Here is a 27,935-nt window from a genome sequence, read left to right as displayed (position 1 = left end):
CCAGAGCATTAAACCCCTGGGCCTCAGCGGGAACTCCACGCCACTGCTCATTATAAACACGATGCTGAGCGTTAGACCCCGATTCATTCATCCTCGAACTGATGTTTGAAGCAACAGCAGCTGGTGAAACTGACCTGCTTTATGACATTTTACGAATACGCCAAAATGTGCTTTAACCTACAATCCCTTTTTTTCCAAAGAAATTCACTATGTTTTCAATTTCTTGCTAGTATTTATTTATTTTTCATTTTGGGGCTGAACCCACAGCACATGGATGTTCCCAGACTGAAATCAGAGCTTCAGCTGCCAGCCTCCGCCACAGCCACAACAATGCCAGATCCAAGCTGCATCTTGTGACCTATACCACAGCTGTTGCACTTATAAGTATTGCTACTATAAACACCCTTGGAATATCCTACTCTCTATACATGCATGTTTTTCCACTTTTGACATAGCAAGGAACTGTTGGGTAGCACCGACATACCTGAAACTCTAATGGGTAATGACACAGTTCTCAATTAAGGTCTTAATTTACACAACCAGAAACACGTACACTAAACCCATCTGTCCCAGACTCACTAACACTTTTCTTGTCAGACTTTTTGAAAGCATTTGCCAAGCTCTCATTCAAGAAATTTAATTCATCATTTGATAAAACTCTCCCCAAAGAGAACGCCAGGCCTCAGAGCCTTGACTTTAAATTCTAGAAAACAGGTAAGAACCATAACAACAATTCTGCACAATCTCTCCCAGACACCAAATGAAGAGGAAATGCTCTGTACTTTACGAGGCCACACTCTAATGACAAAACTAAACAAAGACAACGCAAGACACACAACAAAATCTGCAGGCCATTCTCCCCCGAGAGCATAAACGTGACCTTCAAATCAAATTTTACACTGTCTTTTCAAAATGCTATGCCACATCCAAGGGGAGCTTATCCCAGGCATGCAAGGCTGGTTTGATATGCAGAAATCAAACCACCGCACTGACAATCCAGGAAAGACAAACCACCTGCTTGAGTCAGAGAGGGGCCCAATCAACCTCCACTCACGAGGAACCACCCAACACAGCAGAACCCCTGGCGCTCTAGTCCTAAAGGAGCTTCCTCGGTCAGACAGAAGACAGGGCCACGAGCCTGCAGAGAAGAGCATATCTAATGGCAAACAATGAACTGAGGGGGAAAATATAGAGGAGGCAGGGGTACACAAGGACCTGGAGCTCAGGAAAAAAGTCCCCTCTGGGGACTGGGGCGGGGGGGGGGGCCTTGAAAGGCCCTCTTCTCCCAGCCTAGAGCCCTCTCCGGGTGGCCATCAGAGGGCGCAAGAGAGACGCAGCAGAGTCTGTCCTTGGACCAAGACCATGTTCAGAATGGGACACACTGTACTTTAAACTCTAAAAATGTATTAAAAAAAAAAATAAAACCAGAATGAGGAGTTATCATCATTCTTCAGTGGTTAATGAATCCGACTAAAAACCATGAGGTTGCAGGTTTGATCCCTGGCCTTGCTCAGTGGGTGAAGGATTTGTCATGGCTATGAGCTGTGGTGTGGGTCGCAGACGCGCCTCGGATCCCACGTTGCTGGGCTCGGGCATAGGCCGGCAGCTACAGCATAGATTCGACTCCTAGCCTGAGAACCTCCATGTGCCGCAAGAGCAGCCCAAGAATTGATTTAAAACAAAAAAAAAGAAACACCACAATGAGACATACTTCCAGTGGAACAGGGGGCATTATTTCCCTCCAATGAAGAGTCTGCCCTTGGGAAACCCTGCGTGAATACCTCAAAGACTGTGTGCCCAGCTGGGCCAGCACAGGGTCTTTTTAAAGACCCTTCGGTTAGAGAGGCTGATAAAACAACGATATTTGGCCCATTTAACTTTCCTGCAAACTCCAGTGTCCAGATGAGTTGCAGCACTGCAGAAAAGCAAAAACCCAAGAAAAACCACTTTGAAATGGAGAATAAAGGCAGCTTCACTTTAGCCCTGGCACCCCTCCCTGAGGCTGGCACAGCTCCACACTGAGAGGCCCCCGCCCTCTGCCCAGGCTTCCCCCTCCCTCTGAGGACAGTGAGTGAGGCTGCAGGTGACACCCCCAGGATTCAGGTGTCCCCTGAGAGACCTGCCTGCCACTCCACTCAGAGCACAGGGAGCGCCGGGGCTCCAGGCACACGTGGGGGCAGCAAAGAACTCGGAAAAGGGACAGGACTCTCAGCAGGGGCACAGCCAACCTGCAAGAACGAGGGGAGGGGCCCTCATCTGTAGGTGGAACAGGGAGCTTGCCCCCTGCCTCAGCCTCCCCCATCATCCCTCAGGGAAACGGGGTGCAGGGCTGAGGGAGGGGCCAAGGCAAGCAACTCGGCATCTTCTCCCCAGGAGGGAGGAAAGCAGAGTTGGCACGTCCACAGAAAATCTTTCAGAGCTTCCAGAATCTCTAATGGGCTGATGGGCAAACCCACAGACACCAGAGCAAAGCAACGAGAAACACGAAGACTCAGGGAAATAGGACACTGCCAACGCCACAGGATAAATCCCCATCAACGGACCAAAGCACATCAGACACCTGTGACTTGCCTGACGGATGAGGCAAAAGAATTGTCTTCGAGAAGCCGTGAGTTAATCCTTGACAGGGTGCCGAGAACACATGACTGGGGCAGGACAGCCCTTCCATAAATAAATGATGGTGGGGACACGAGACATCCACACACAGGACGGCACTGGGCCCCAGACGTACCCCACACACAAAACCCACTCAGAATGGGTTCAGGACTTAACCATGGCGAGCGCCCTGGTGGTGCAGCAGGGGAAGGACTGGCTCCCTGGCCCCAGAGCTTCTGCAGGCCCTTGGCTTGGCCCAAAAAAAATGGTTTAAAAATTAAACTCAGGACTGACACCATAAAAGTGCAAGAACAAAACACTGGAAAAGCTGCTTCTTCGTCCCTGGCTTGTTTTTTTGTTTGTTTGTTTGTTTGTTTGTTTGTTTTTTGCGACACCCATGACACGTGGACGTTCCCCAGCCAGGGATGGAACCTGCTGCGCCATAGCAATGGCTTGAGCAGCTGCACGGACACCGCCGGATCCTCAACCCGCTCCTGGCAAAGCTTCCTGACACACATTTGGACACGGCTCTTCGGTTATGACCCCAAAAGCACAAGCAACAAATACGTGAAGAGACAAGGAGGAGCCCGTCAAATGAAAGGGACTGCACACAAAAGAAACAGGCAACAGCATGAAGGAGCAGAAGCAAGAAGATCCCTGCAAACCGTCTCTCTGACAAGCTGTCACCTCCCCAGACACAGGGGGAGCACACACAACTGCATGCAAAGCAGTAACAAGCTGGTGTTCATGGGGCAAAACACCCGAAGAGATATTTCTCAAAAGAAGATCCAAATGGCCAAACAGTCCCTGAAAAGCTGCGGCCCCTCACCGACCAGCAGGGAAACCCTGGTCAAAACCACAGGGAGGGAGGGAGTTCCCTGACGGTCTAGGGCTTAGGACCCGGTGCTCTCCCCGCTGACCCCAGGTTCAATCCCTGCTCTGGGAAGGGAGATCCCACCTCAAACTGCAGTCGCCATGCATATACAAATACAGGTGTTAAATGGGGGCCTCCTTCCTCTCGGGGCAAATCATGAAACACACACGGGGAGAGACCCCCCTCGCACCTGTTACAACAGCTGGTGGGAAAAGACCCAGGGCAGCAAGGCTGACAAACACGTGCAGAAAAGAGGGCCTTGGGCATGGTTGGTGGGAATGCAAACATCTGTCAAAGAGAAGGAGAGAGACAGACCGGCCACATGCAGCTATTTCCCGTCTTGATCTATGTCCCCAGCAGGTGACATCAGCGTCACAGAGAGACACCTGCACGTCCCTGTCCACTGCGGCATCCCTCACGACAGCCGGAGCCGAGCCACGGAAACCACCTCGACGGCTGTCGGCAGATGAATGGGTCAGAAAACATCACTCACACTCACATACACACACACACACACACACACACACACACACACAAACACACAGAGTCGTCAACTATGTGACTGTGGTGACTATTTCACACTGAAAAATGAATCAAAGTGTCACGTGGTGAAGTTCCCATCAGGGATCAACGGAAACCAACCTGACGAGCATCTATGAGGCTTCGTGTTCCATCCCTGGCCTCCCTCAGTGGGTTAAGGGTCCCGCGTTGCTGTGAACTGTGCTGGGGGTCACACATGTGTCCCAGATCCAGAGGGGTTGTGGCTGTGGCCCAGGCTGGCAGCTGCACCCCGATTCCACCCCTAGCCTGGGAACCTCCAAATGACTCATGTGCGGCCCTAAACCGAAAACAATAAAGAATCCACTGGTACCTCTTCCACACGTACAATTTCTGCCAATTGCATCTCAGTAAAGCTGAAGACTCTGGTTTCGTTTAATTTGACCAAGTACGTGGGAAGGTCTCCGATCTGATCGGCGCCGGTCACTCCCACGCTGCTCTTTCGGAACAAGCACGCCTTCCCCTCCCGCTTCAGAGGGGACTCGGTTCCAGGCATCGCGTCCTGGATGCTGAGCACTCGTACACACGAGTGTGTGTGTGTGCGCGTGTGCACGCCTCGGGCACGTGTGCAGGCGTGTCTGTGTGGGCGTGAGTGTGTCTGCGGCACGTCCCACAGCTTCGGGGCCATGTCTCCCTCCCTGTCGCATCTCACTCTCTCCAAGACATCACCTCGTGCTCCTCTCACGAGCGGGAAACCCTCACTGGGAACTCGCCTTCTTTCGCTCTCAGTCCATCAGGTCAGCAGAAAACGTTTGCTTCCTTCAAAGAATGTGTGTCATGCAGGGAAAGGAGAGGCAACGACAAGGCTGGTGAGGGGATCCCTGGCCCCAAGCCCTCCTTCTCTCTGGTGAATATGCAGCCTGGGGCGCCCCCCGGCGGCGCAGCCCAGGAAGGACCCGGCCTTGTCACTGCTGGGGTCTGGCTTCCACCCCCGCCCTGGGAACAGCCACAGGCCTGGGTCTGGCCACAACAGATGCAGCCTGAGGAGTGGGGGAGACCCAGCTCGACAGGGTCCGAGGTGCCCAGGATCTCTCTGTGTTCAGGGATTTCTCCCCTGATGACCCGGGCCCTGTAGACCCTTACAAACAAGTGGGCTCCCAATACACGCTCTCACCATTCATTCCTTGATGTGCTTCTCCAGTATCTTCGGGCATCACTTTCTGGTACGGTGGCGTCGCAGCCCAATGTTAGCTCATCATTCTCTCGGTGGTACCTTTCAGTTTCCAGAAGAAGACATTTAGGACATTTTTAGGGCCCCTCGCCAGTCCTCCTTGAATTTTTTAAGTAGAAATGTCCATAAAATAGAATTAGCCATTTTAAAGCATACAATTCGGGGCAGGAGAAGGTTTTTCTAATTTGCCCTTCCTTCTCTTCATTTACCAGGAAGGCTCAAGATACAGAAGTCTCTTTTTTTGTTTTCTCTTTTTGTTTTTTTTTTTTTTGCTTTTTAGGGCCCCACCCACGCATATGAAGGTTCCCAGGCTCGAGGTCGAACGGGAGCCACAGCTGCTGGCCTACACCCCAACCACAGCCACGCCAGATCCGAGCCGCATCAGTGACCACCACAGCTCAAGCAATGCTGGATCCTTAACACACTGAGCGAGGCCAGGGATCCACACACAACCTCATGGTTCCTAATCGGATTCCTTTCCACTGCACCACAACGGGAACTCCCAGATGTCCTTTTAAATCTAAGCATTTCAGCACCGGGCTGGTCTGTCTTCACCTCTGCAAAATGCTCAGTTCCTTCTCTCTCTCTCTCGTTCCTCCCACGGCATATGGAAGTTTTGGGGGCCAGGGAGCAAATCCAAACCATAGCTGCGACCTACCAGGCAGCTGCCGCAATACCAGATCCTGTAAGTTTCTGCACTGGGCTGGGGGGATCCAACGCCCGCGTCCACAGACACCTGAGCCACTGCAGTCAGATCCTGAACTCACATCCACATGGTGCAAAATCCGGGTACTTGTGTCCTGAGCATGAGCTTCTTTCCTTCTGACGCCCACAGCAGACACCAAGGGGGACCCCCGCATCTTCTGCAGGATCTGGAACTTCCACTTCTCACCTCTCTGCACAGCCTTCTGGAACCGCTCCAAGATTCCCTTTCCTCTTGCACCAAGGGCCTCGCTCGCGAGCTCCTCCTGTGATCAAGGGTCTCATGTGTTGATGCCACTGCATTTGTCATTGCTAACACTTCTGTTTTTGGAAACTGCCGGGGCTTCTAGCACATAACCCACACGCTTGCTGCCACTTCCTTTCCAGAGACGGGAACGCGCTCCATGCAGGAGGGTGCCCCGGTTTTCCCCCACTGACGCCTCACCTCGCACGGACTGGCCCCCTTCCTCGGAAGCCTGCGGTCCACGGGCCGGTCCCCCTCCGGAGGGGCCCTGGACGCCCTCTGGGTCGCACACCCAGCCTGCAGAGCACGCTTCTCCCAGGGCGCTCCTGCGAGTCGGGCTGACCAGGGCAGGCCGGCAGCCGCTCTGGCCCCGCGGGGTCCAAGGTCTCAGACTCAGAACCTGCTGGAGGGGCTGCCGGCAGGATGCCCAGCCGAGCCTCGCGCCCGCGCCCCGCGGAGGCGCACAGCCGCCCACACTGGCTGCGCTCGGTTTCAGGCCCACGGGGGCCGCGGCTCAGCCCTGCCATGTGTCTGTGTCCGCGAGCAGACCCAGGCACGCCCAGCAACACGGGGGACACAGGGGCACAACGTCCACCCTCGCCTGGAGCCCTGGCCCCTCCCCACTGTGCGCAGCTGGGGTTCCCCTCCCCGAGGCCCCCGGATGACCTGGACCCCCGGGGCTCCTCCGCTCCGTCTCTGGGCCCCTCTCCACTCTGGGAACTTTCTTCCTCTTCTTCTGCCTGGGCCTGTAGCTACCTGGGTCACAAACGGTCTGAGGGGCCTTTCTCAGGGTTCACAGCAGAGACCAGCTCGGGGGCCGGGGGCGGGGGGGCGGTGGTGCTGGTGGTTGGGCACAGCAAGCATCCACTTTGCCAGGGAGTCTGAGCCCACGGCCCTTTCATGTCCCAACCCGGTCCTTCTGTCACTCAGTCAGGAAGGTAACAGGACCGGTCCTCCAGGGGACCCAGTCACCACTCAGCCCACACCCCTCCCAGGAGTGGGGTTCCTGACAATAGGAGGAAGATGAAACTCAGGCTCAGAGAAAGGGCACTGCTCTCGAAGCTCCAGGAGCAGAGGCGACACTTGAAGGAAGTGGTTTCCTTCAAAGGAAGCCCTCACCCACATCAGGGTCCTCTAAAGCTGCAAGGCAGGACCTTGGGAGGAGGAGGACGCCCCGCCAAGGACCAAGGGTCGGGAAGAGGCAGGAAGAACTCAGGGCCTGAGCCCACGGAGGTGGGGTGGATGCTGTTGCAGGAGAGACACAGAGAAGCCCCTGGAGGGGCTGGGACACACAGAAGCCCACCCTCGGGGACAGGAGCAGAGGAGCCTCTCCTTCCCACATCTTCCTTCTTCCCCTCCCAGCTCACTGCCACTTGCCTGAGCTGGACTCGGAAGCCACACACAGGTCCGTGATGCACTGAGCCCTGGCTGTGGTGGGCACCTGCATCTTCCCTGAAGCATCGCCAGGGTCTGTGGCCCCGTCCACTCCCAGCACCCACAGGGACCCGCTGGAGGGTGGGCTAGGGAGGGAGCTAGACCCCAGGGGGAGCCTCTCAGAGAGAAGGACGGGCCCTGGTCCCCATCACTGGACAGGGATGCCAGGAAGGCACCAACGCTGTCCCCAAAACAAGAACCAGGGGAGTTGTGGACATGGCTCAGTGGTAACACACCCGGGCCTTCCTTAGTGGGTTAAGATGCCGGTGTGGCCACAAGCTGAGGTGTAGGACACAGATGCGGCTCGGATGCCGTGTTGCCATGGCTGTCTTGCAGGCTGGCACCTGCTAGCTCTGATGCCACCATAGCCTGGGAAATTCCATATGCAGCAACAGGGGCCCTAAAAAGACCAGGAAAAAAAAACCCCACAAAAATAGAGCCAGGCTCCCGAGAAGAGGCAGTTCCCCTTCCTGTGGGGCTGCAGACCTGACAGCCCCGTGACAGGAAGGACCAGCCTCTGAGGGGCCACACCCTGGGCCCTGTCTGTCCTGAGGGCGCCGGGCTCTCCTCCAGCTGCACAGCCTGGACCACGGGGAGGAGACGCCATGACCCCCACGCTCCCGGGCCTGCTCTGCCTCGGTGAGATGCAGGGCGAGGGGAAGCCCTGCTCCGGGGGGGACCCAACCGCTCCCCACACCAGCCTGTGCTCTCGGGACACCCAGCACCCAGGGGGCACCCGGGCACGAGAGGTTCTGCTCAGAGTCCAGGGCGAGTCCTCACAGATGCTTTCTTCCAGGGCTGAGTGTGGGCCTGGGGACCCAGGTGCAGGCAGGTGAGTCACTGCCCAGGGGTCCCAGCGCCTCCTCTCCTCCGTAGGGACAAGGGGCCACCCCAGGCACTGGGCATGGAGACGGCAGGGAGGGGCTAGAGGGGGGGGAGTCAGGCAGGGTTGGGCTGAGAGCTGGGGAGGTCTCGTGACCTGGTCTCTCATGTCCTTCCAGGGATTCTCCCCAAACCCACCCTCTGGGCTGAGCCAGGCCCTCTGGTCACCTGGAATAGCCCTGTGACCATCTGGTGTCAGGGGGCTCTGTGGGCCCAGGAGTTCCATCTGGTTAAAGAGGGAAGGCAAATTCCCTGGTACCAACTGAGACCACTGGAGGATCGGGTCACGGCCAAGTTCTCCATTCAATACATGACCCAGGTCTACGCAGGGAGGTACCGCTGTTACTACATCAGTCCCATTGGCGAGTCAGAGCCCAGCGATGCCCTGGAACTGGTGGTGACAGGTGAGAGGACACTCAGGGGGCCCAGCCTCAGGTGCTGCCCTCAGGAAGGGAGTCTGCTCTCAGGGTGGGTCCCTCTCACAGCCCAGCCCTGGGGGAGCTCAGGGGCCATGAGCCCCAGGTAACAAGCTGCCCCCTTTTCTCCTAGGAGACCACAGCAAACCCGCCCTCTCAGCCCTGCCCAGCCCTGTGGTGGCCTCAGGAGGGAACGTGACCCTCCAGTGTGGCTCATGGCACAGATATGACAGGTTCATCCTGACTAAGGAAGGAGAACACAAGTCCTCCTGGACCCTGGACACACAGAGACACCCCGATGGGCAGACCCGGGCCCTGTTCCCTGTGGGCCCCGTGACCCCCAGCCACAGGGGGACGTTCAGATGCTATGGCTATTTCAGAGACAAACCCCAGGTGTGGTCAGAACCCAGTGACCCCCTGGAGCTCCTGGTCTCAGGTGAGGAGGCCCAGCCTGGTCCCAGAGGCTTTGGGGCCCCAGGAAGGTCCCTGAGAGCCTGGCTCAGAGCAGAGCCCCATGTGAGGGGGAGGCTCAGGGGGTGGGGCTCCTGGACAAGAACCCAGAGTGTGAGAGACAGTGAGACCTGGGGGCCAGGGGGGACAAGGGTGTCATGGGGGAAGCAGCCCCTAACCCAGGGCTCTCTCTCCCCAGGGGGCTCTGGGAAGCCCTCCCTCCTGACCCCGCAGGGCCCTGTCGTGGCCTCTGGACAGAGTCTGACCCTCCAGTGTCGCTCTGCCATCAGCTATGACAGGTTCGCGCTAGCCAAGGAGGGGGCATGGGACCTCCACCAGTGCCCTGCCTGGCAGCCCCTGGCTGGGCTCTCTCAGGCCCACTTCCCCCTGGGCCAGGTGAGCGGCCTCCATGGGGGCCGGTACAGATGCTACGGTGGACACAACCTCTCCTCCCTGTGGTCGGCCCCCAGTGACCCCCTGGACATCCTGGTGGCAGGTGAGGAGCCAGCGGGTCAGGCGGGGACCCACACTCTGCACAGGCCCTGCTGGGGGAGCCCCAGGAGGAATGCTGGGACCAGGGGGAGGGGTCCCCAGGGAGGGAGGGACAGACAGACAGGCGGTGGGGGGATGGAGAGGCTCAGAGAAACACAGACACACACAGATGAGGGTGCTCGGAGAGGCCCTGTCGAGTCTCTGTTCAGAACCAGGGCGGCTGGCAGCCCCTCAATCCCTCCCTCTCTCTAGGATGGTTCCCTGCCACACCCTCCCTCTCACAACAACCGGGCCCCTCAGTGGCCGCAGGACAGAACGTGACCCTGCTGTGTCGGTCATGGGTTCCCATGGACACTTTCCTTCTGTCCAAGGAGGGGGCGGCCCACCCCCCGCTGCGTCTTAGGTCACAGCCCCGAGCTGGGCAGAACCAGGCCCAGTTCTCCATGGGTCCTGTGACCTCGGCCCATGGGGGCACCTACAGGTGCTACGGCTCACTCAGCAGGGACCCCTACCTGCTGTCACAGCCCAGTCAGCCCCTGGAGCTCGTGGTCTCAGGTGAGGGGACCTGTCCTCTGTGTGTCCCCATGGCCAGCTCTAGGGGGACCCCCTTTCTAGGGTGCAGTGAAGTGGACTCAAGGGAGGGTCACCCCCCAGGGGGATGGAGGGATCCTGCCCCCTTCCCCCATCTCATCTCCAGGGTCCTCGGGGGAGGAGGGAGAAGGCCATGGGGCGGCCCCAGGGCAGATTCAGGGAGGAGCGTGAGTGGAGATGGGGGGCCCCCCGAGGAGCTGCAACCCCTCGCCCACCCACAGCCCTTTCCCAGGATCCTCTGGGGCCCCATCCCCACCCACAGGCCCAACTCAAAGCTGGGGAGTCACGGGGGCCTCAGTCCAGCGAGTGCACCACTGGCCCCAGGCTTGTCCCTCGAACTCTCAGCTGACCTAACTCCTGCTCCAGTCCCAGCGCAGATTGTGTCCTAGGGTGGGGGAGGGATCGGGCAGAGATGTGGGGGGACCCCAGGACTCCATGGGCCCTGAGGGGGGGGTCATGGGGGTCATGCGGAGGGAGATGTTGGGACCAGCCCCCTCACCTCCCATCCTGACCCCAGGAGGCTCCCAGGATCAGCCCCTCCCCCCCACAGACTCAGGCCCCCGCAGGGGTAAGTGCGGGTCTGTGGAGGGGGGTCCGTGGGGGGCAGGGCGGGGATGTGCCCCCAAGTCAGGCACCTCTGGACACTCGGACTTGGATGCCCCCACCCCCCGAGGGCCTCTGCCTGTCCACATGTCAAAGGAGAGAGTCCAGGCCCAGAGCTCGGGGGTCCTTCCAGGTCTGTTTCTGCCGGCACCCACGGGAACAGGAAGCCTCACAGGGAGGCCCCCAGGAGGGACTGGATGGGGCCTGTCCCCTCTCGGCCTGATGGTGACACTGTGGGTAGGAGGGGGCGGGGGCAGGACAGGGGTCCAGGGGTCCAGGCGCTTCCCCTTCAGCTCGGGGAGCTCAGCTCCCGGAGGAAGTGCGCGGGCTGGGCTCAGACTCCCGGCTGCAGTCCCCGCTCCCGCTGTCGAACCAGCCAGGGGCCTCCCTCCTCAGAGTCTCCGGTCCGAGGCTGGAGGGATCCCTGGTCCCCTGCCCCGGGATCACAGGGCTGCCATCAGGTGAGGAGCAGTGACACCCACTTCATGGAGCTTGGGGGGGACACAGCCCCCAGCCCAGACCTTCCCAGGGCACCAGAGCCTGCAGGGGGGGTGCACCTGGGGGGGGGGAACAAAACTCCATCCCAGGTGCCTCCCTCCCCACTCTGTGCCAAGTCCTGCTGGTCTGGGGTGGGCACGGTGACAAGGAAGGACCCTCAGCCCCAGATGAGACCCTGGGACAGGGCCCCCTGCACAGGAGGAGACCCCGAGCAGGAAGCGGGTGTCTGCCTGGGGGGCAGCATGAGGAGAGCTCAGGGAGCCCAGAGTCCTGGGTGCCAGTCCCAGGGTTGTCGTCCAGGCTGGGTCGCCCAGCGCCCTGATTTCCCCGTCTGGGCCTCAGTTTCCCCATCTGTAAAATGGGCAGGTGGGTAGGGGAGGTGAATGCACAGACCCCAGCAGGAGTCTGGCACACAGTAGGTGCACGATTAAATGGCTCATGACCTCACTGGTGCCCCAGGCCTCCCATGGTACCTGAGCCTTCTGATCGGGGTCTCAGTGGCCTTCGTCCTGCTGCTGCTCCTCCTCCTCTTCCTCCTCCTCCGACACCGACACCGACACCGGGGTCAGGACAGATGCAGGAAGTCAGGTGAGCAGGGAACAGGGGGACCCAGGCCCCCAGAGGCGCTGGGTTGAGGGCACCAGCCAACGAGAACCAAAGAGGTGGGTGAGGTCAGCTTAGAAGGAGATGGTCCAGAGTCTCAGGTCTGAAAATCTGGAACGAAAACTCTTAACGTCAGGTCACAGGCAGACATGCAGGGGGTTTCTCGGGTCTCATGTCCTGAAACACTGACACCCACGTGCAGGAAGGAGTCAGGGTTTCCTTCTTGCCCTGGAGCCCCGTGGAGCAGGGGGCATAACAGGCCCAGGCTGAGGTGTGCCCGCTGACACCACCCAGGGCAATGCTGACCTCCGACTTCCTGCAGGGGCTGCAGACCCAGAGCCCGAGGACAGAGGCCTGCAGAACAGGTGACTCCTGCCCCAAAGACCCCAGGCTCCCAGCTGCCCGCAGCCCCGTCCGCCCCTAACACCCCCATCTCCTCCCAGCTCCAGCCCAGCCGCCGACACCCAGGACCAGAACCTCTGTGAGCAGAAGAGGAGGGCGGCCCTGGGGGTGGGCATGGAGAGCTCTGCAGCAGGGGGGATCCCTGGGGTGGGGGACGAGGACTGATGCAGCACCCATCCCCTGCCTTCTGGGTGCAGGGGGTCCAGCCCTGAGAAATCTCAGGGAGTCCTGCCCAGCGAGGCCCCCTTCCCCCCGGTTCTGCCCCAGCAGATGCTGCCCTGAAGGACACACAGTCTGAGGAGGGGACGGAGCTGGACCATCTGGTGAGACCCCTGCTCCTGGCCAGGCCACCAAAGACCTTCTTGTGGCCCAACTTCACCCAGGGCAGCCGTCTCAGTGCCCACACCCCAGCTCCACCAGCACCCACACTGGCCTCTCCTCTGGGCCCCTGGGTCATCCCCCTGTGGCTCCCCCTCCTGTCCACTTGTGGCCCCACCTTCGGGGTCCCCTCTCCTGACTCCTCCTCCTCTGTCTGACCCTCTGGTGCTGGATGCAGCCCCGCGGCTCAGGAGGATGCGTGGATAAGGGAATGGCCCGCAAGTGCCCAGGCTCCCGACCTTTCTGCTCCCAACAGACGGGCCCAGGGGAGCACCTCGCCCGGCACCCTGTAGGTGCTGCAGCTGCAGAGGGAGCACGGTCCACACTGCCTGAGCTCCCCTGCAGTGGGGAGAGAGAGGCTATGCAGAGGGGCAGGCAGGGTCCTTGGATGCAGGGAGATAAAGCAAGAGAAGGGGACTGGGTGCTGGCGGGGGGGCCGCATGTCCAAAGGTCCTGGCTGAGGCCAAGAGGGGCTGTGGCAGGAAGGTGGGCAGCGTGGCTGGAGCCACATGAGCAAGGACAGGTGCTGAGACAGAATCAGGACCGCGGAAAGCATCCAGAGTCCCCGAGGTGTGAGGGAGCCCTGGCGATTCCATCAGGAAAGGGCCCCCAGCGGACCACGGAGGGGAACACTGACTGCAGGAGGGGAGCGGGACCCGGGAGGTGCTGTTTCTGTCTCACCATCTCCCTCCAGCAGAACGGGCAGCATGGAGCCCCCCAGGAGCAGACCTACGCCCAGGTCAACCACTCCAGATCGAGAGTGAGGCGGGGGGTGGCCCCCTCTCCTCCCTCCCCGTCGGGGGCACTGCTGGACAGACCAGCCGAAGACGACAGGCAGGGGGACGGTCAGGTGGGTGTCTGCCTCTCTGGGCCCCCAGGCTGCCCCTCACCCCAGAGGTACAGCTGGACTCTCTCTCCCCCACTGCAGGCTGCTGCATCTGCAGATGCCCAGGACGTGACCTACGCCCAGCTGAGCCACGGGACCCTCAGTCGGGGGACAACGGCACCCCCTCCCTCCCAGTCTGGGGAGCCCCCAGCAGAGCCCAGCGTGTATGCTGCTCTCGCCATCCGCTAGCCCCCCAAGGACCCAGACCCCGCATTCCAGGGACTGGATTGCAGGCACCCCAGCAGGCACGGGAGCTGCTGGTCGTGGACACCCCCTAAGGACCACCCCCCAGCAGGACTCCTCACACGAGTCCAGGAGCTCCGGGGGCCCTCTGGGGTCACCTTCCATCCAAAGGAACTAACAACCCCACATGTTGGACTTAAAGCAACAGACCTCTCAACTACCAGGGATTCGGAAAGAGAATCGTACATTATTCCAAACGAAGGTAGAAGGAGGGAAATTAGAATGACAAGAATCAGTACCAAGGAGGACAAGCAAAAACTGGAGGAAAATCCAGAGAGCCAACATGCCATTCTTGCCAACACCGATCACACGCTCAAACCCCAGGCACGGGAACCAAGGGTCAAGGGACGAAGGCACACGTCACCCTTGTCGGGACACTACGCAGACCCTACAGATGGGGTTTTCTGGGGTTTTTCTTTTCTGGCCACGCCTGCATCATGCAGAAGGTCCTGGACCAGGGATCAAACCCTCACCACAACAATGACAACGCCGGATCCTTAACCCACTGAGCCACAAGGGAACTCCCCTACAGTTTTAAGTAAAGAACTTTATGGAGTTCCCACCGTGGCTCACGGGATCAGCAGGATCTCTGACCACTAGGATGCAGGTTCGATCCCCGGCCTGGCACCGGGTGTTAAGGGTCCAGCATTGCCGCAGACACTGCATACGACTCAGACCTGATCCCTGGCCTCGGAATTCCGCATGCCGCAGGGAGGCCAGAAAAGAAAAACTAAATACACAAATAAATAGAACTGTGTGAACAATTTTATGCCACAAGAAAATGTAGATGAAAGGGACAAAAATTCTCAAAAATACAATTTACCAAAATGATGGAGATAAACGGAGATAACAAATCTTGGAGTTCCCGTCATGGCTCAGTGGTAATGAACCCAACTAGCATCCAGGAGGATGCTGTGACCGTGCGGGTGTTTTTTTCAGGAATGCAGGATTGGTTTCATCCTCCAATGCCAACCAACACAAGCCAAACACTGAAAGATGACAGAGGGAGTCCCACTATGGTGCAGCAGCTTAAGCATCCAGGCATTGTCTCTGCAGCAGCGTGGGTTCCAACCCCAGACCAGCACGGCAGCCGGCTTCAGGGTCCGCTGTTGTCGCAGCTGCTACCAACGTCACAGCTGTGGCTTGGAGTCTGTCCCTGGCCCAGTGACTTCATATGCCATGGGTGTGGCCAAGGAAGAAAAAGATTAAATAGAAAAAAATACTGATGGAGTTCCCTGGTACTCTCGTAGGTGAAGGATCCAGCATTGTCACTGCTGTGGCTCTGATGATGGGTTCAATCCCTGGTCCTGGAATTTGGTATGCCATGAGTGTGGCCAATATATATATATATATACACCAAAAGATGAAAAGCTTTTGATTAAAGACATCACCAATCTATAATTTAAAACTCAGAAATAAAAGAACCTATACTATCATTTATCAAAGCATCTGTAAAAATCTACAATAAATTGGGTTTTTTGGTCATGCCTGTACCTCGTGGATATTTCCCAGCCAAGGATGGAACCCGAGGCACAGCAGTGACAATGCCAGATCCTTGATCCACTGAGGCACCAGGGAACTCCAAAACTCTTTCTTTTTTCTTGAGACTTACGTTTCATTGGGGAGAAAATGAGGATTTAAGCCAGGAAGCAGCATCACAAGTAACCCTGAGAAAAATCACTCCTCAGAAATCATTCTCTTTTTTTTGGTTTTTTGGGGGGAAGCCACACCAGCGGCATATGGAGGTTCCCAGGCCAGGGGTCCGATCGAGGCTACAGTGGCCAGCCTACTGCACAGCCACAGCGACACAGGATCCAAGCCACGTCTGCGACCTACACCACAGCTCACGGAAACGCCGGATCCTTAACCCACTGAGTGGGGCCAGGGATCGAACCTGCATCCTCATGGTTCCTAGTGGGGTTCGTTTCCACTGCAACACATTGGAAGCTCCTGGTATTTTTTGCTTTTTTTAGGGGTCCACCCTCAGCATATGGAAGTGCCCAGGCGAGAGGTCAAGTCGGAGCTGCAGCCGCCGACCTACACCACAGCCACAGAAACACAGGATCCTTAACCCACAGAGTGAGGCCAGGGGTCAAAACCGCGTCCTCATGGATACTAGTCGGGTTTGTAACCCGCTGAGCCACAGCGGCAGCTCCCCACATTGGTTTTTGACACACACAGTGCTACTGCACACTCACTAGACAACACTGCCGTGAACACATAGCTTTTATGAGCGCTGGGAAAAGCAGGTGTCTGTGTGCCTCCCTTTCGTGTGATATTTGCCTGAGGGCCGTGGTCTGCACCTGAGCCGCAGTCGCTCTGTGCTCTGAAGAGTGGAGGGAAGGCAGCGGAAAAGGCACCACGACTGCGGAGGCCCCGGGAGTGACACAGAGGCTGTCAGAGGAGACCGCGTCGGGCACCTGACTGTCCCCTCCACCTGGCAGGAAGGAGTCCGCATGGGTCGGAAAAGTCCTTCTGTGGCAGACGGTTTCCTTAGCTGAGACCCAGAGCCTCGTAGCATAACGTCCAGGTCCCGACTGGAAAAAGCATCCACCTGCACACAAACCAGGAGAAGCTCATCTGGAGGGAGAAATAAACATTGTTATCAGATGCTAACACCGAGGTGACACAGATACTGGCATTCTCCAAAAGGATTGTAAAACAGCCACAATAAACACGCTTTGCGGAGTTCCTGGCATGGCGCAGCGGAAATGAATCTGACTAGGAACCATGTGGTTGCGGGTTTGATCCCTGGCCTCGCTTGATGGGTTAAGGATCCAGTGTTGCTACGAGCTGTGGTGTAGGTCGAAAACTCGGTTCGGATCTGGTGGGGTGTGTCTGTGGTGTAGGCTGGCAGGTCCAGCTCCGGTTAGACCTGGGAACCTCCATATGCCGCAGGTGCCGCCCTAAAATGACAAAAAACAAAACCAAAAAAAAATGCTTTGAGGAGCAATTACACACACGCAGAAAGTAAATCTAAAAAGAATAGAACGTGTCAGTGAGGAAACAGAAGAACACAATGGAAACTGCAGCTCTGAAAGATACATTCCTCAAAACACAAGGCTCCATGGATGGATGGGCTCCAGAGCAGGAAGCAGGTGACAGAGGGAATAACGGTGTAAGCTACAACCACAGAAACTGCTCCATCTGGGAGTTCCCGTCGTGGCGCAGTGGTTAGCAAATCCGACTGGGAACCATGAGGTTGTGGGTTCGATCCCTGGCCTTGCTCAGTGGGTTAAGGATCCGGCGATTCTGTGAGCTGTGGTGTAGGTCACAGATGCGGCTCGGATCCCGAGTTGCTGTGTCTCTGGTGTAGGCTGGCGGCTACAGCTCTGATTGGACCCCTAGCCTGGGAACCTCCATATGGCACGGGTGGGGCCCTAGAGAAGGCCAGAAAAAGAAAAAGAAAAAAAAAAAAGAAACTGCTCCATCGGAACGACGGGAAGCACATACTCTGGGAAAGCATATGAACAGGGGCACAGCGATCTCACATCCCTGGGATCTGGGATCTGGGTCCTCGAAGCAGAGGAGAGAGAAGACAAGACTGGAAAACTATTCAAGAAATAACGGCTGAAATTGCCCCCGAACCTGGCAAAAGGCCTAAATCCATGCCTTCGGGAAACTCAGGGAAGCCCCACCAGGAAAAACCCAGAGAAACCCCTGCCAGGACCTGCCGCAGTCCAACGACAGAGGAATTTCCTTGAAGGCAGCGAGACGGAGACGCCACCCCACTCCCGAGGGAAGAACCCCCTCGAGACACCACCCCACTCCCGAGGGAAGAACCCCCTCAAATGACAAAGGACATAGCCAACGACGACGTGCGAAGGCAGGAAGGAAGCGGCCCAACGCTTTCCAAGGGCCGGAAAGAAAAGACCGGACGACCCCCAGTTCCACACGCAGGGAAACTGCCCTTCGCAGTGACGGGGAATGAACATTCCGGGGAAGGTGAAGCAGAGCCTCTGTCACAAGCACCCCTCCCTACAGGCCTGGCCAGGGCAGCTCTGGCCCCAGAAAAGGGAGCATCAGGACGCAAGAAAGAAGACGGGAAACTGCTGTGGCCGGGAGGCCAGCACGTCCCACCTGCCCGCTTGTTTTTCCTCCATGAGCACCAGCTGCACGCGGTTTCCAAACGCCAAGGCAGCAAACTCAGCTCGTGCATGCTGTCCTCCAAGGAAGTTGGCATCTTTCGTTTTCCTTTTTTGACGTTTATGGCCACCCGTCAAAGCACGTGCAAGTTCCCAGGCCAGGACTGAATCTGAGCCACAGGTGAGACGTAGAGCACAGCGGGGGCGAGGGCAGCTTCAGACCCTCAAAGCCACTGTGCCTGGCTGGGGGGCAAACCTCCACCTCCACAGCGACCTGAGCCTCTGCAGTCACAGTCCCGCTTTTTTACTTTCTTTTCTTTCTTTTTTCTTTTCAGAGCTGCACTTGCAGCATATGGAGGTTCCCAGGCTAGGGGTCGAATCGGGACTGCAGGTGCTGGCCTACACCACAGCCACAGCAGCAGCGATCTGAGCCATATCTGCAGTCTACACCATGGCTGACAGCAACGCCAGATCCTTAACCCACCGAGCGAGGCCAGGGATCCAACCTGCATCCTTGTGGATAGTAGTTGTGTTTGTTACTGCTCAGCCACAGTGGGAACTCCTGCAGTCAGATTTTTATTTATTTATTTTTGGTCATTTGTCTTTTTGGGGCCGCACCTGGGACACATGGAGGTTCCCAGGCTAGGGGTCAAAGTAGAGCTGTAGCCACCCACCTACACCACAGTAACACAGGATCCCAGCCACGTCTGCCACCCACACCACAGCCCATGGCCATGCTGGATCCTTAACCCACTGAGCGAGGCCAGGGATGGAACCCGAGTCCTCATGGAGACGAGGCGGGTTCCTTAACCCCTGAGCCACAGCGGGAACTGCTACCGTCGGATTCTAACCCACTGCGCCACAGGAACTCCAGCGTCTTTGGTTTATCTACTAACATTTTGAGAAACGAGAGTAAATGAGAGTTTGGCTTCAGTTCACAGAGCCTGCACAGTGACGACAGGCGTTTCAAGTTCAGGTTGAGCCCTTGGGGCAACCAAGAAGCATCCAGAGCCGTGCCCTCCTCGGGAGGCCAAACAAACCCTAGGATGTGCCCACACACAGATGTAACACAGATTTTTTTTTTTTTTTAAGCCTTCAAAGGATACACTGAACCACAAAGTCTCTGAATCAACTTCCAAAGCAGAGTCAGTCTTGAAAGACAGGAAAGCGAATCTCCTCCCTAACAAGGTAACTCCGACAGGCCCTGCACGGTGAAGCCAAACCAGCCCTCACTCAGGTGGACTAGCAGGGACCAGGGCCCCCCTCACACACCCAAGAGAGGTGGTGGTGGGGCCCCACACAGCCCTGCCTACGACAGCAGCCTGGCCCCTGAGAAACAGAACAGGTCAAGGGTACGTGAGGATGGGAGTTCCCGAGGGGCCCAGCAAGGTCAGGGTCTGGCTTTATCACTGCTGTGGCTTAGGTCACTGCTGTGGCTTAGGTCACTGCTGTGGCACGGATGCCATCCCTGGCCCCAGAACGTCCACAGGCCATGGGCGTGGCCAAGCAAGGGGGGTGTTGGATGGTGGAGTGCCATGACTTCACCCAGCGCCAACCCACCCCTGTCACAGCTGCTGTGCCGCATGGATACCATCCCCAGGAGAGAACTGGGCAGCCTTTGGTCACGTGACTGCGGTTGTGCCCCCAGGAAGTAAGCAGCTGCTCCTCTTCACCTGGGAGGGGGGACAGTACACATTCACACTTGGTCCAGGGACAAATCCACCCGCCCTTGGTCACAGCACAGCCCAAGGACCCTTGGCACTGGTCCACCAGGCTGATGACGTCTTGTTAATGGGGCCTGAGCAGGAGAGGGTGGGGGTGTTCGCGTTGCTCTGGGATAGGCTCCATGTTCTGGGAGTGCTGGGAGATCTTTTTTTTAGGGCCACACATGCAGCATATGGAGGTTCCCAGGCCAGGGGTCCAATCAGAGCTACAGCTGCCGGCGTACACCACAGCCACAGCATCGCCAGATCCGAGCCACATCTGGGACCTACACCGCAGCTCACAGCAACACCACATCCTTAGCTCACTGAGCGAGACCAGGGGTGGAACCCACGTCCTCATGGATACTGGTCGGGTTCTTAACCCGATGACCCACGACAGGAACTCGAAGAATTTTTTTTTTTTTAAGAAAAAAAGAAATTCAAGGATTCAGAGCCTGCCAAAGCAGAGATCCTGGCAGAGGACCTGTTCTCTGAGACCCGCCAAGACACAGCCCCTCCAGCAAGGCACACGCCACCGCACCCGGCAACACCCGGCACAGAGAGCAGCACAGCTCTGGGTCCGCATCCTTGGACTGTGGAAGCAGCAGGTGTCATACCTGAGAGGACAAGGGACTTCTCAAGGGACTGAGACCGGTGCGGGTCTGAGGGGAGCCCACGGTTTTAGAATCGGGGCTCTGCCGGAGCCTCGGGCTACCGTCCAGGACCCGACGAACCCGTGGGCACTGGGAGGCCTGGCGATTCTCGCGGAGCCCAGGGGCTGAGGGGAGGTTCGGTCCCTGCAGGTTCAGGTCATCTCATCCATCACCTGCAGCGGAAAGCCAGGGGCCATCGCAACATGGCTCCTGACAGGCCTCCGGTGCCCAACAGACACTGAAGGAAAGAGACATCGGGCGTCTGTGCGGATGGAACTTCCTGTGACGACTTGGGCACTGCCATCCCCACCAAGTCACAAGGCTGCAACCCACTGTTGGGGGATGGGTAAACCTGGGCCAGGAACAGGTCCGGAGGTCAAGATGAGCTCCCCAAAGACAGGGCTAGGAGGCCCACGATACCGCCCCCCCCCCAACAAAGTGACACCCTCAGCTGTCGTCTAGAGCGTCACGGCCTGGGTCAGCGCTGGGCAGCTTCAGGTTTGGGGGGAGCGGTGCTCTACAGCCCCACTCGGGGGCTCAGCAAGATGCTAAGGAGACCAGAGGCATTCAACCCTTGCTGGATGCCAGCTGCTGCATGCGGGTGGGTAAGCAGTGGGATCCTGCTGGATCGCCCGGGGAACGGAATCTGAGCACTTGTGACGGAATATGCTGGAGGAGGGTGTGAAGGAAAGAACCAATGCATATGAACGGGTCACTGTGCTGTGCCACAGAACACGGTTAAGTCACCTATAGTAAAACATTTTAAAAGGAGTTCCCGCCGTGGCGCAGTGGTTAACGAATCCGACTAGGAACCATGAGGTTGCGGATTCAATCCCTGCCCTTGCTCAGTGGATTAAGGACCTGGCATTGCCTTGAGCGGTGGTGTAGGTTGCAGATGTGGCTCGGATCCTGCGTTGCTGTGGCTCTGGCTAAGCCGGTGGCTACAGCTCCGATTAGACCCCTAGCTTGGGAACCTCCATAGGCCATGGGAGCGGCCCAAGAAATGGCAAAAAGACCAAAAAAAAAAAAAAAAAAAACTTAATGAATAAATTTAGAAAATGCTTCCAATGCGCAGACATCTGGGGGCTGAACAGGATACTACACTCGTGGGCAGGAGAACAGGCTAGACAGAGAGACGTCCCCGGACTCGGGCAGAAGAGGCTCTCCAGGAAGGAGACGGGGCCACAGGGGTGGGCACAAAGCCCTTGGGGCTTTTTTTCCTGTCTTTTTTTTTTTTGGCCTTTTCTAGGGCCGCTCCCATGGCACATGGAGGTTCCCAGGCTAGGGGTCTAATCAGAGCTGTAGGCACCGGCCTACACCAGAGCCACTGCAACGCAGGATCCGAGCTGCGACTGCATCCTACAGCACAGTTCGTGGCAATGCTGGATCCTTAACCCAGTGAGCAAGGCCAGGGATCGAGCCCGCAACCTCATGGTTCCTCGTTGAGCCACAGTGGGAACTTCAGCCCTTGGGGCTTTGACTGTGGTGTCACCATCCACTGAGCCCCACCACACACAGGGCCCTTGGTAACCCGGGGATGAGGCCGCTGGTTCAGGGGCTGCTCTCCAGCCTCTGCCCCAGTGTGGACACTGGACCTTCCACCAACACGTGCTGGTCTCCGTTCCCCCTAAACATGGCTTTGGCTGCATCCCCCAAAGACGAGGGGGCTGTACTTTCATTTCCATCCAGTTCAAAATGGTTTCCAGTTTTCCCTGAGGTCTTCTTTGCCTCGTGCATTAGGCAGAAGGGTGCCCTTTAATTTCCAAATTCCCAAATGGGGCCCTTTAATTCTTGGTCCAGTCTGACGATGTCCACCAGTTTGTGGTGCTATCACCGCTTACAGGTCATGGAATGACCAACGAGGCTGTTTCTAAGCTCGCCCTTCGGTCCGCTCCTTGTCCCCGCTCTTGTTTGCTCTTCCAGGTTCCCCCTCTTGCCTCCTTCTGGCTTTGGGAGTATTTCTTAGTATCCACTGTATCCACTGGTGTTCCAACTGTGACTCTTGCTGGGCTGTGCAAGTGGCTGCACCAGGCGGTATAATACACGCGCCCGATGTCAGACCGAATGTTGTCAGCGCCTCAGAGAAACACAGAACCCGCACCATCCTAAGACCCCTGCACCCCCCGCCCTCTCGCTGCAGCTGCTCTGCATCTTCGTCTGCATGCACCAAACTCCCCACCACACGCGATGTTTGCTTTCAAAAGCCCCACGGGATTCAAAGACCTGAGGGGAGAACACACCCGCTGCCTTTACCTGCTACTGCCCACCTGGGGGTCTCACTTCACTGGGGACCCTGCAAGTGCCCCCAAGAATGGCTGCCTTTCCACCTGAAGACTCGCCCTCACCATTTCCCTTAGAGCAGGTCCACGGGCACCAAGTCTCTCCACACTCCTCCCTCTAACGATGCCCGTCTTGCCTTCACGCACCAAGAATGTCGCCGGGAGACTCCCAGGCCGGCCAGTCCCATCTCTCCAGAACTCCCCCTCTGCTGACAGCACTGGTTTCGGAGGTGGAAGCTCGACTCGTCCGAACCGCTTCTCCTCCGGATGGAACATGACATCGTCTCTGGACGCTTCTCATCGTTTCCACTGGTTTCATTATGACTGTGATGGGTGAGCGGACTTCATAAAGCCTGTGCTGGTTTTCATTCGCGAAGCTTCTGGGACGCGTAAATAGGTGGTTTTGAACAAACCTACAAGATGATTGGCTCTTTCTTTCCTCAGATATTATTTGTCTTCACTGACGTCACTCTCTTTTTGCGGGGAGATGGACGGTCCAGGCTCTCACAGAAGCCTGATCTGGGTTCCTTTGTTAAAACCGGCTCTTCCTGCAGCCTGCGGTTTTTTTTTTTTTTTGTGTGTCTTTTGTCTTTGTTGTTGTTGTTGTTGTTGTTGTTGTTGCTATTTCTTGGGCCGCTCCCGCGGCATATGGAGGTTCCCAGGCTAGGGGTTGAATCGGAGCTGTAGCCACCGGCCTACGCCAGAGCCACAGCAACGTGGGATCCGAGCCGCGTCTGCAACCTACACCACAGCTCACGGCAACGCCGGATCGTTAACCCACTGAGCAAGGGCAGGGACCGAACCCACAACCTCATGGTTCCTAGTCGGATTTGTTAACCACTGCACCACCACGGGAACTCCCAGCCTGCATTTTTACCCAGTGCCTGGAGACAGTATTCGGGTCTGAGATGAGGAGGGCGTTGTGCCCGGGGGAGGAAAGGGAAGCAAGAGGGCAGAAAGGACTCAGAGGTCGTGAAGAAGGGCGATGAGAAAAGCGGGTGCTGAACTGCAGAAACAAGGACATCAGGGAAGGAGTTCCCGCTGGGGCTCAGCGGATGACGAATCTAACCAGCATCCAGGAGGACCCAGCTCCATCCCCGGCCTCCCTCAGTGGGTTAAGGAGCTGGCATTGCCATGAGCTGTGGTGAAGGTCGCAGGCACAGCTCGGATCCTGTGTTGTTGGGGCTGTGGCGTAGGCTGGCAGCTCCAGCTCCAGTTCAACTCTTACCGTGGTAACCTCCATATGCCGTGGGTGTGGCCACAGAAAGGAAAAAAAAAAAGAGAGAGAGAGAGAGAACCTCAGTAGAAGGAAGTGCTTGAGGAAAGAAAACCCACAACCCCAGGTCAGGAGGCAGGGCTGTGCCCTCCTCTAAGGGCCGGTGCTCCGTCCTCCCGCCAGGCCCCACTCCTGTGGGCATCCTTCTCCCGCTGCTGGCGGCCCCGTTGGCTCCTCCAGAAAACCAAGGCCCACACTGGAAGCACAGGCAGCATCCCCCTCTCCCCCACCTCACACTCAACCCCCGAATCCACACTGCTGGGCCCCTGGGCCCTGCTCCACAAGGTCCCTGACCCCCGGGAGCCTCGCGACGTCCCGTCTATGCCGGCCCATGCACCTCCTTCCTGCTCCTCCAAAGGAGGCCCCCGATCCTTCGGGCTCATTCCTCTCCCACCTCCAAAGCCTCTTCCTAGAGCCCAACCGCACCCACCCCTGCGAGCACAGCGCCCCCTCCTCAGCCAAGCCCATCCCAGGGAAACCCTTCCCTGTGAATACACGCACCCCCAGAGCTCCCTGGGCGCTGCGCCCCCCCACACGGCATCTTCGGCCAGTCTGAATGGGCCACGGCCGTGCCTGTCTGCCGGACGAGGAAGCCTGCCTTTTGCTTTCCACTCCACTGAGAACATGTTCTGTGCCACAGGTTCCTGGGAAGGGTCATATGAGAAAACCACGGGGAACCACCTAAATCACCGATCAACAAACCATCCGGGAGCCAGCAGGACGTTGGGGGTTGGCTCTTAAGAAGTTAATTATCACTGGAGCCCTCCTGCATTACATCCCCTCCATGGTGGCAGACTTGTGGTTGCCTGATGGGAGGGGGAGGGAGTGGGAGGGATCGGGAGCTTGGGATTATCAGACACAACCTAGAATAGATTTATAAGGAGATCCTGCTGAATAGCATTGAGAACTATGTCTAGAACTCATGTCGCAACAGAAGAAAGGGTGGGGGAAAAAACTGTAACTGCAATGTACACATCTAAGGATGACCTGACCCCCTTGCTGTACAGTGGGAAAATAATAAAAAAAAAAAAAAAGAAAAAAAGAAAGAAAAGACTGGACGACCCCCAGTTCCACACGCAGGGAAACTGCCCTTCGCAGTGACAGGGAATGAACATTCCGGGGAAGGTGAAGCAGAGCCTCTGTCACAAGCACCCCTCCCTACAGGCCTGGCCAGGGCAGCTCTGGCCCCAGAAAAGGGACGCGTCTTGGAGCATCACGACGCAAGAAAGAAGACGGGAAACTGCTGTGGCCGGGAGGCCAGCACGTCCCACCTGCCCGCTTGTTTTTCCTCCATGAGCACCAGCTGCACGCGGTTTCCAAACGCCAAGGCAGCAAACTCAGCTCGTGCATGCTGTCCTCCAAGGAAGTTGGCATCTTTCGTTTTCCTTTTTTGACGTTTATGGCCACCCGTCAAAGCACGTGCAAGTTCCCAGGCCAGGACTGAATCTGAGCCACAGGTGAGACGTAGAGCACAGCGGGGGCGAGGGCAGCTTCAGACCCTCAAAGCCACTGTGCCTGGCTGGGGGGCAAACCTCCACCTCCACAGCGACCTGAGCCTCTGCAGTCACAGTCCCGCTTTTTTACTTTCTTTTCTTTCTTTTTTCTTTTCAGAGCTGCACTTGCAGCATATGGAGGTTCCCAGGCTAGGGGTCGAATCGGGACTGCAGGTGCTGGCCTACACCACAGCCACAGCAGCAGCGATCTGAGCCATATCTGCAGTCTATACCATAGCTCACAGCAACGCCAGATCTTTAACCCACTGAGCAAGGCCAGGGATCCAAGCTGCATCCTTGTGGATAGTAGTTGTGTTTGTTACTGCTCAGCCACAGTGAGAACTCCTGCAGTCAGATTTTTATTTATTTATTTATGCGCTCATTTGTTTTTTTAGGGCCGCAACCACGGCACATGGAGGTTCCCAGGCCAGGGGTCCAATCAGAGCTACAGCTGCCAGCCTACACCACAGCCACAGCATCGCCAGATCCGAGCCACGTCTGGGAACTACACCACACCCACAGCAACACCACATCCTTAGCTCGCTGAGCAGGACCAGGGATCGAACACACGTCCTTATGGATACTAGTCAGGGTCTTAACCCAATGAGCCCCAACTCTTTTTTTAAGAAAAAAAGAAATTCAAGGATTCAGAGCCTGCCAAAGCAGAGATCCTGGCAGAGGACCTGTTCTCTGAGACCCGCCAAGACACAGCCCCTCCAGCAAGGCACACGCCACCGCACCCGGCAACACCCGGCACAGAGAGCAGCACAGCTCTGGGTCCGCATCCTTGGACTGTGGAAGCAGCAGGTGTCATACCTGAGAGGACAAGGGACTTCTCAAGGGACTGAGACCGGTGCGGGTCTGAGGGGAGCCCACGGTTTTAGAATCGGGGCTCTGCCGGAGCCTCGGGCTACCGTCCAGGACCCGACGAACCCGTGGGCACTGGGAGGCCTGGCGATTCTCGCGGAGCCCAGGGGCTGAGGGGAGGTTCGGTCCCTGCAGGTTCAGGTCATCTCATCCATCACCTGCAGCAGAAAGCCAGGTGCCATTGCAACACGGCTCCTGACAGGCCTCCGGTGCCCGACAGACACTGACGGAAAGAGACATCGGGCGTCTGTGCGGATGGAGCTTCCCGTGACGACCTGGGCACTGCCATCCCCACCAAGTCACAAGGCTGCAACCCACTGATGGGGGACAGGTAAACCTGCGCCAGGAACGGGTCTGGAGGTCAAGGTGAGTCCCCCAAAGACAGGGCTAGGAGGCCCACGATACCGCCCCCACCAACAAAGTGACACCCTCAGCTGTCGACTACAGCGTCAGGGCCTGGGTCACCGCTGGGCAGTGCCAGGTTTGGGGGAAGCAGTGATGCTCGGGGCTCTGCAAGATGCTAAGGAGACCAGAGGCATTCAGCCCTTGCTGGATGCCAGCTGCTGCATGCGGGTGGGTAAGCAGTGGGATCCTGCTGGATCGCCCGGGGAACGGAATCTGAGCACTTGTGATGGAATATGCTGGAGGAGGGTGTGAAGGAAGGAACCAATGCGTATGAACGGGTCACTGTGCTGTGCCACAGAACCCGGTAAGTCGCCTATAGTAAAACATTTTAGTGAATAAATTAACAAAATGCTTCCAATGCGCAGACATCTGGGGGCTGAACAGGATGATACACTCGTGTGGCAGGAGAACAGGCTAGACAGAGAGATTTCCCCGGACTCGGGCAGGAGACGAGGCTCTCCACGAAGGAGACGTGTCCACTGGGGTGGGCACAAAGCCCTTGGGGCTTTGACTGTGGTGTCACCATCCACTGAGCCCCACCACACACAGGGCCCTTGGTAACCAGGGGACGGGGCCGCTGGTTCGGGGGCTGCTCTCCAGCCTCTGCCCCCTGTGTGGACACTGGACCTTCCACCAACACGTGCTGGTCTCCGTTCCCCCTAAACACGGCTTTGGCTGCATCCCCCAAAGACGAGGGCGCTGTACTTTCATTTCCATCCAGTTCAAAATAGTTTCCAGTTTCCCTGAGGTCTTCTTTGCCTTGTGCATTAGGCAGAAGGGTGCCCTTTAATTTCCAAATTCCTAAATGGGGCCCTTTAATTCTTGGTCCAGTCTGACGATGTCCACCAGTTAGTGGTGCTGTCACCGCTTACAGGTCATGGAATGACCAACGAGGCTGTTTCTAAGCTCGCCCTTCGGTCCGCTCCTTGTCCCCGCTCTTGTTTGCTCTTCCAGGTTCCCCCTCTTGCCTCCTTCTGGCTTTGGGAGTATTTCTTAGTATCCACTGTATCCACTGGTGTTCCAGCTGTAGCTCTTGCTGTGCTGTGCAAGTGGCTGTACCAGGCGGTATAATACACATGCCCAACGTCAGACCGAATGTTGTCAGCGCCTCAGAGAAACACAGAACCCGCACCATCCTAAGACCCCTGCACC

The 27,935-nt window shown here is 57.4% G+C and overlaps 1 protein-coding gene and 1 long non-coding RNA gene across 7 annotated transcripts; one reads left to right on the top strand and one right to left on the bottom strand.

Annotated features, from left to right (window-relative positions):
- Positions 1-213: 213 nt before the first annotated feature.
- LOC110259134 (uncharacterized) lies at positions 214-5,262 on the bottom strand. Its single transcript, XR_002341326.2, has 2 exons — positions 5,142-5,262; positions 214-4,786 (listed from the first exon to the last, which is right to left on the bottom strand). It is a non-coding gene; the product is annotated as an uncharacterized LOC110259134 (long non-coding RNA).
- Positions 5,263-8,105: 2,843 nt separating this feature from the next.
- LOC100522225 (leukocyte immunoglobulin-like receptor subfamily B member 3) lies at positions 8,106-15,507 on the top strand. Of its 6 annotated transcripts, none has more exons than XR_014806673.1 (14): positions 8,106-8,217; positions 8,375-8,410; positions 8,580-8,864; positions 9,010-9,312; positions 9,526-9,822; positions 10,071-10,373; positions 10,927-11,473; positions 11,970-12,098; positions 12,436-12,478; positions 12,557-12,594; positions 12,786-12,838; positions 13,072-13,182; positions 13,591-13,743; positions 13,822-15,507. XR_014806673.1 is itself a non-coding variant. In XM_084962004.1 (14 exons), exons 1-14 carry the CDS (start codon positions 8,184-8,186, stop codon positions 13,966-13,968), a joined length of 1,983 nt encoding a protein of 660 aa, XP_084818130.1. In that variant the 5' UTR covers positions 8,106-8,183; the 3' UTR covers positions 13,969-15,507. The 6 variants fall into 6 exon arrangements, 2 of the variants coding, with proteins under 2 accessions (XP_084818130.1, XP_084818131.1); XM_084962004.1 differs by having other exon boundaries at positions 10,927-10,977; XR_014806672.1 differs by lacking the exon at positions 13,072-13,182.
- The last annotated feature ends 12,428 nt before the right edge of the window (positions 15,508-27,935 follow it).

Source organism: Sus scrofa, chromosome 6 (genome assembly GCF_054392235.1).
Source record: "Sus scrofa isolate SSC_HxYL_T2T_F1_AM1 chromosome 6, Sscrofa_HxYL_maternal_Yorkshire_Landrace_v2.0, whole genome shotgun sequence".
NCBI classification, from domain to species: Eukaryota; Metazoa; Chordata; class Mammalia; order Artiodactyla; family Suidae; genus Sus; species Sus scrofa.
The sequence above is the reverse complement of the archived record's forward strand: the minus strand, read 5'-3'. Positions and strand labels throughout refer to the sequence as shown.

Bases quoted from the DNA above. Each gene is read 5' to 3' on its own strand.
- LOC100522225 (XM_084962004.1), top strand. From the start codon at position 8,184: ATGACCCCCACGCTCCCGGGCCTGCTCTGCCTCG. The intron at 12,099-12,435 runs GTGAGCAGGGAA...GACTTCCTGCAG, and splicing joins GGACAGATGCAGGAAGTCAG to GGGCTGCAGACCCAGAGCCC. The intron at 13,183-13,590 runs GTAGGTGCTGCA...TCCCTCCAGCAG, and splicing joins AGCACCTCGCCCGGCACCCT to AACGGGCAGCATGGAGCCCC.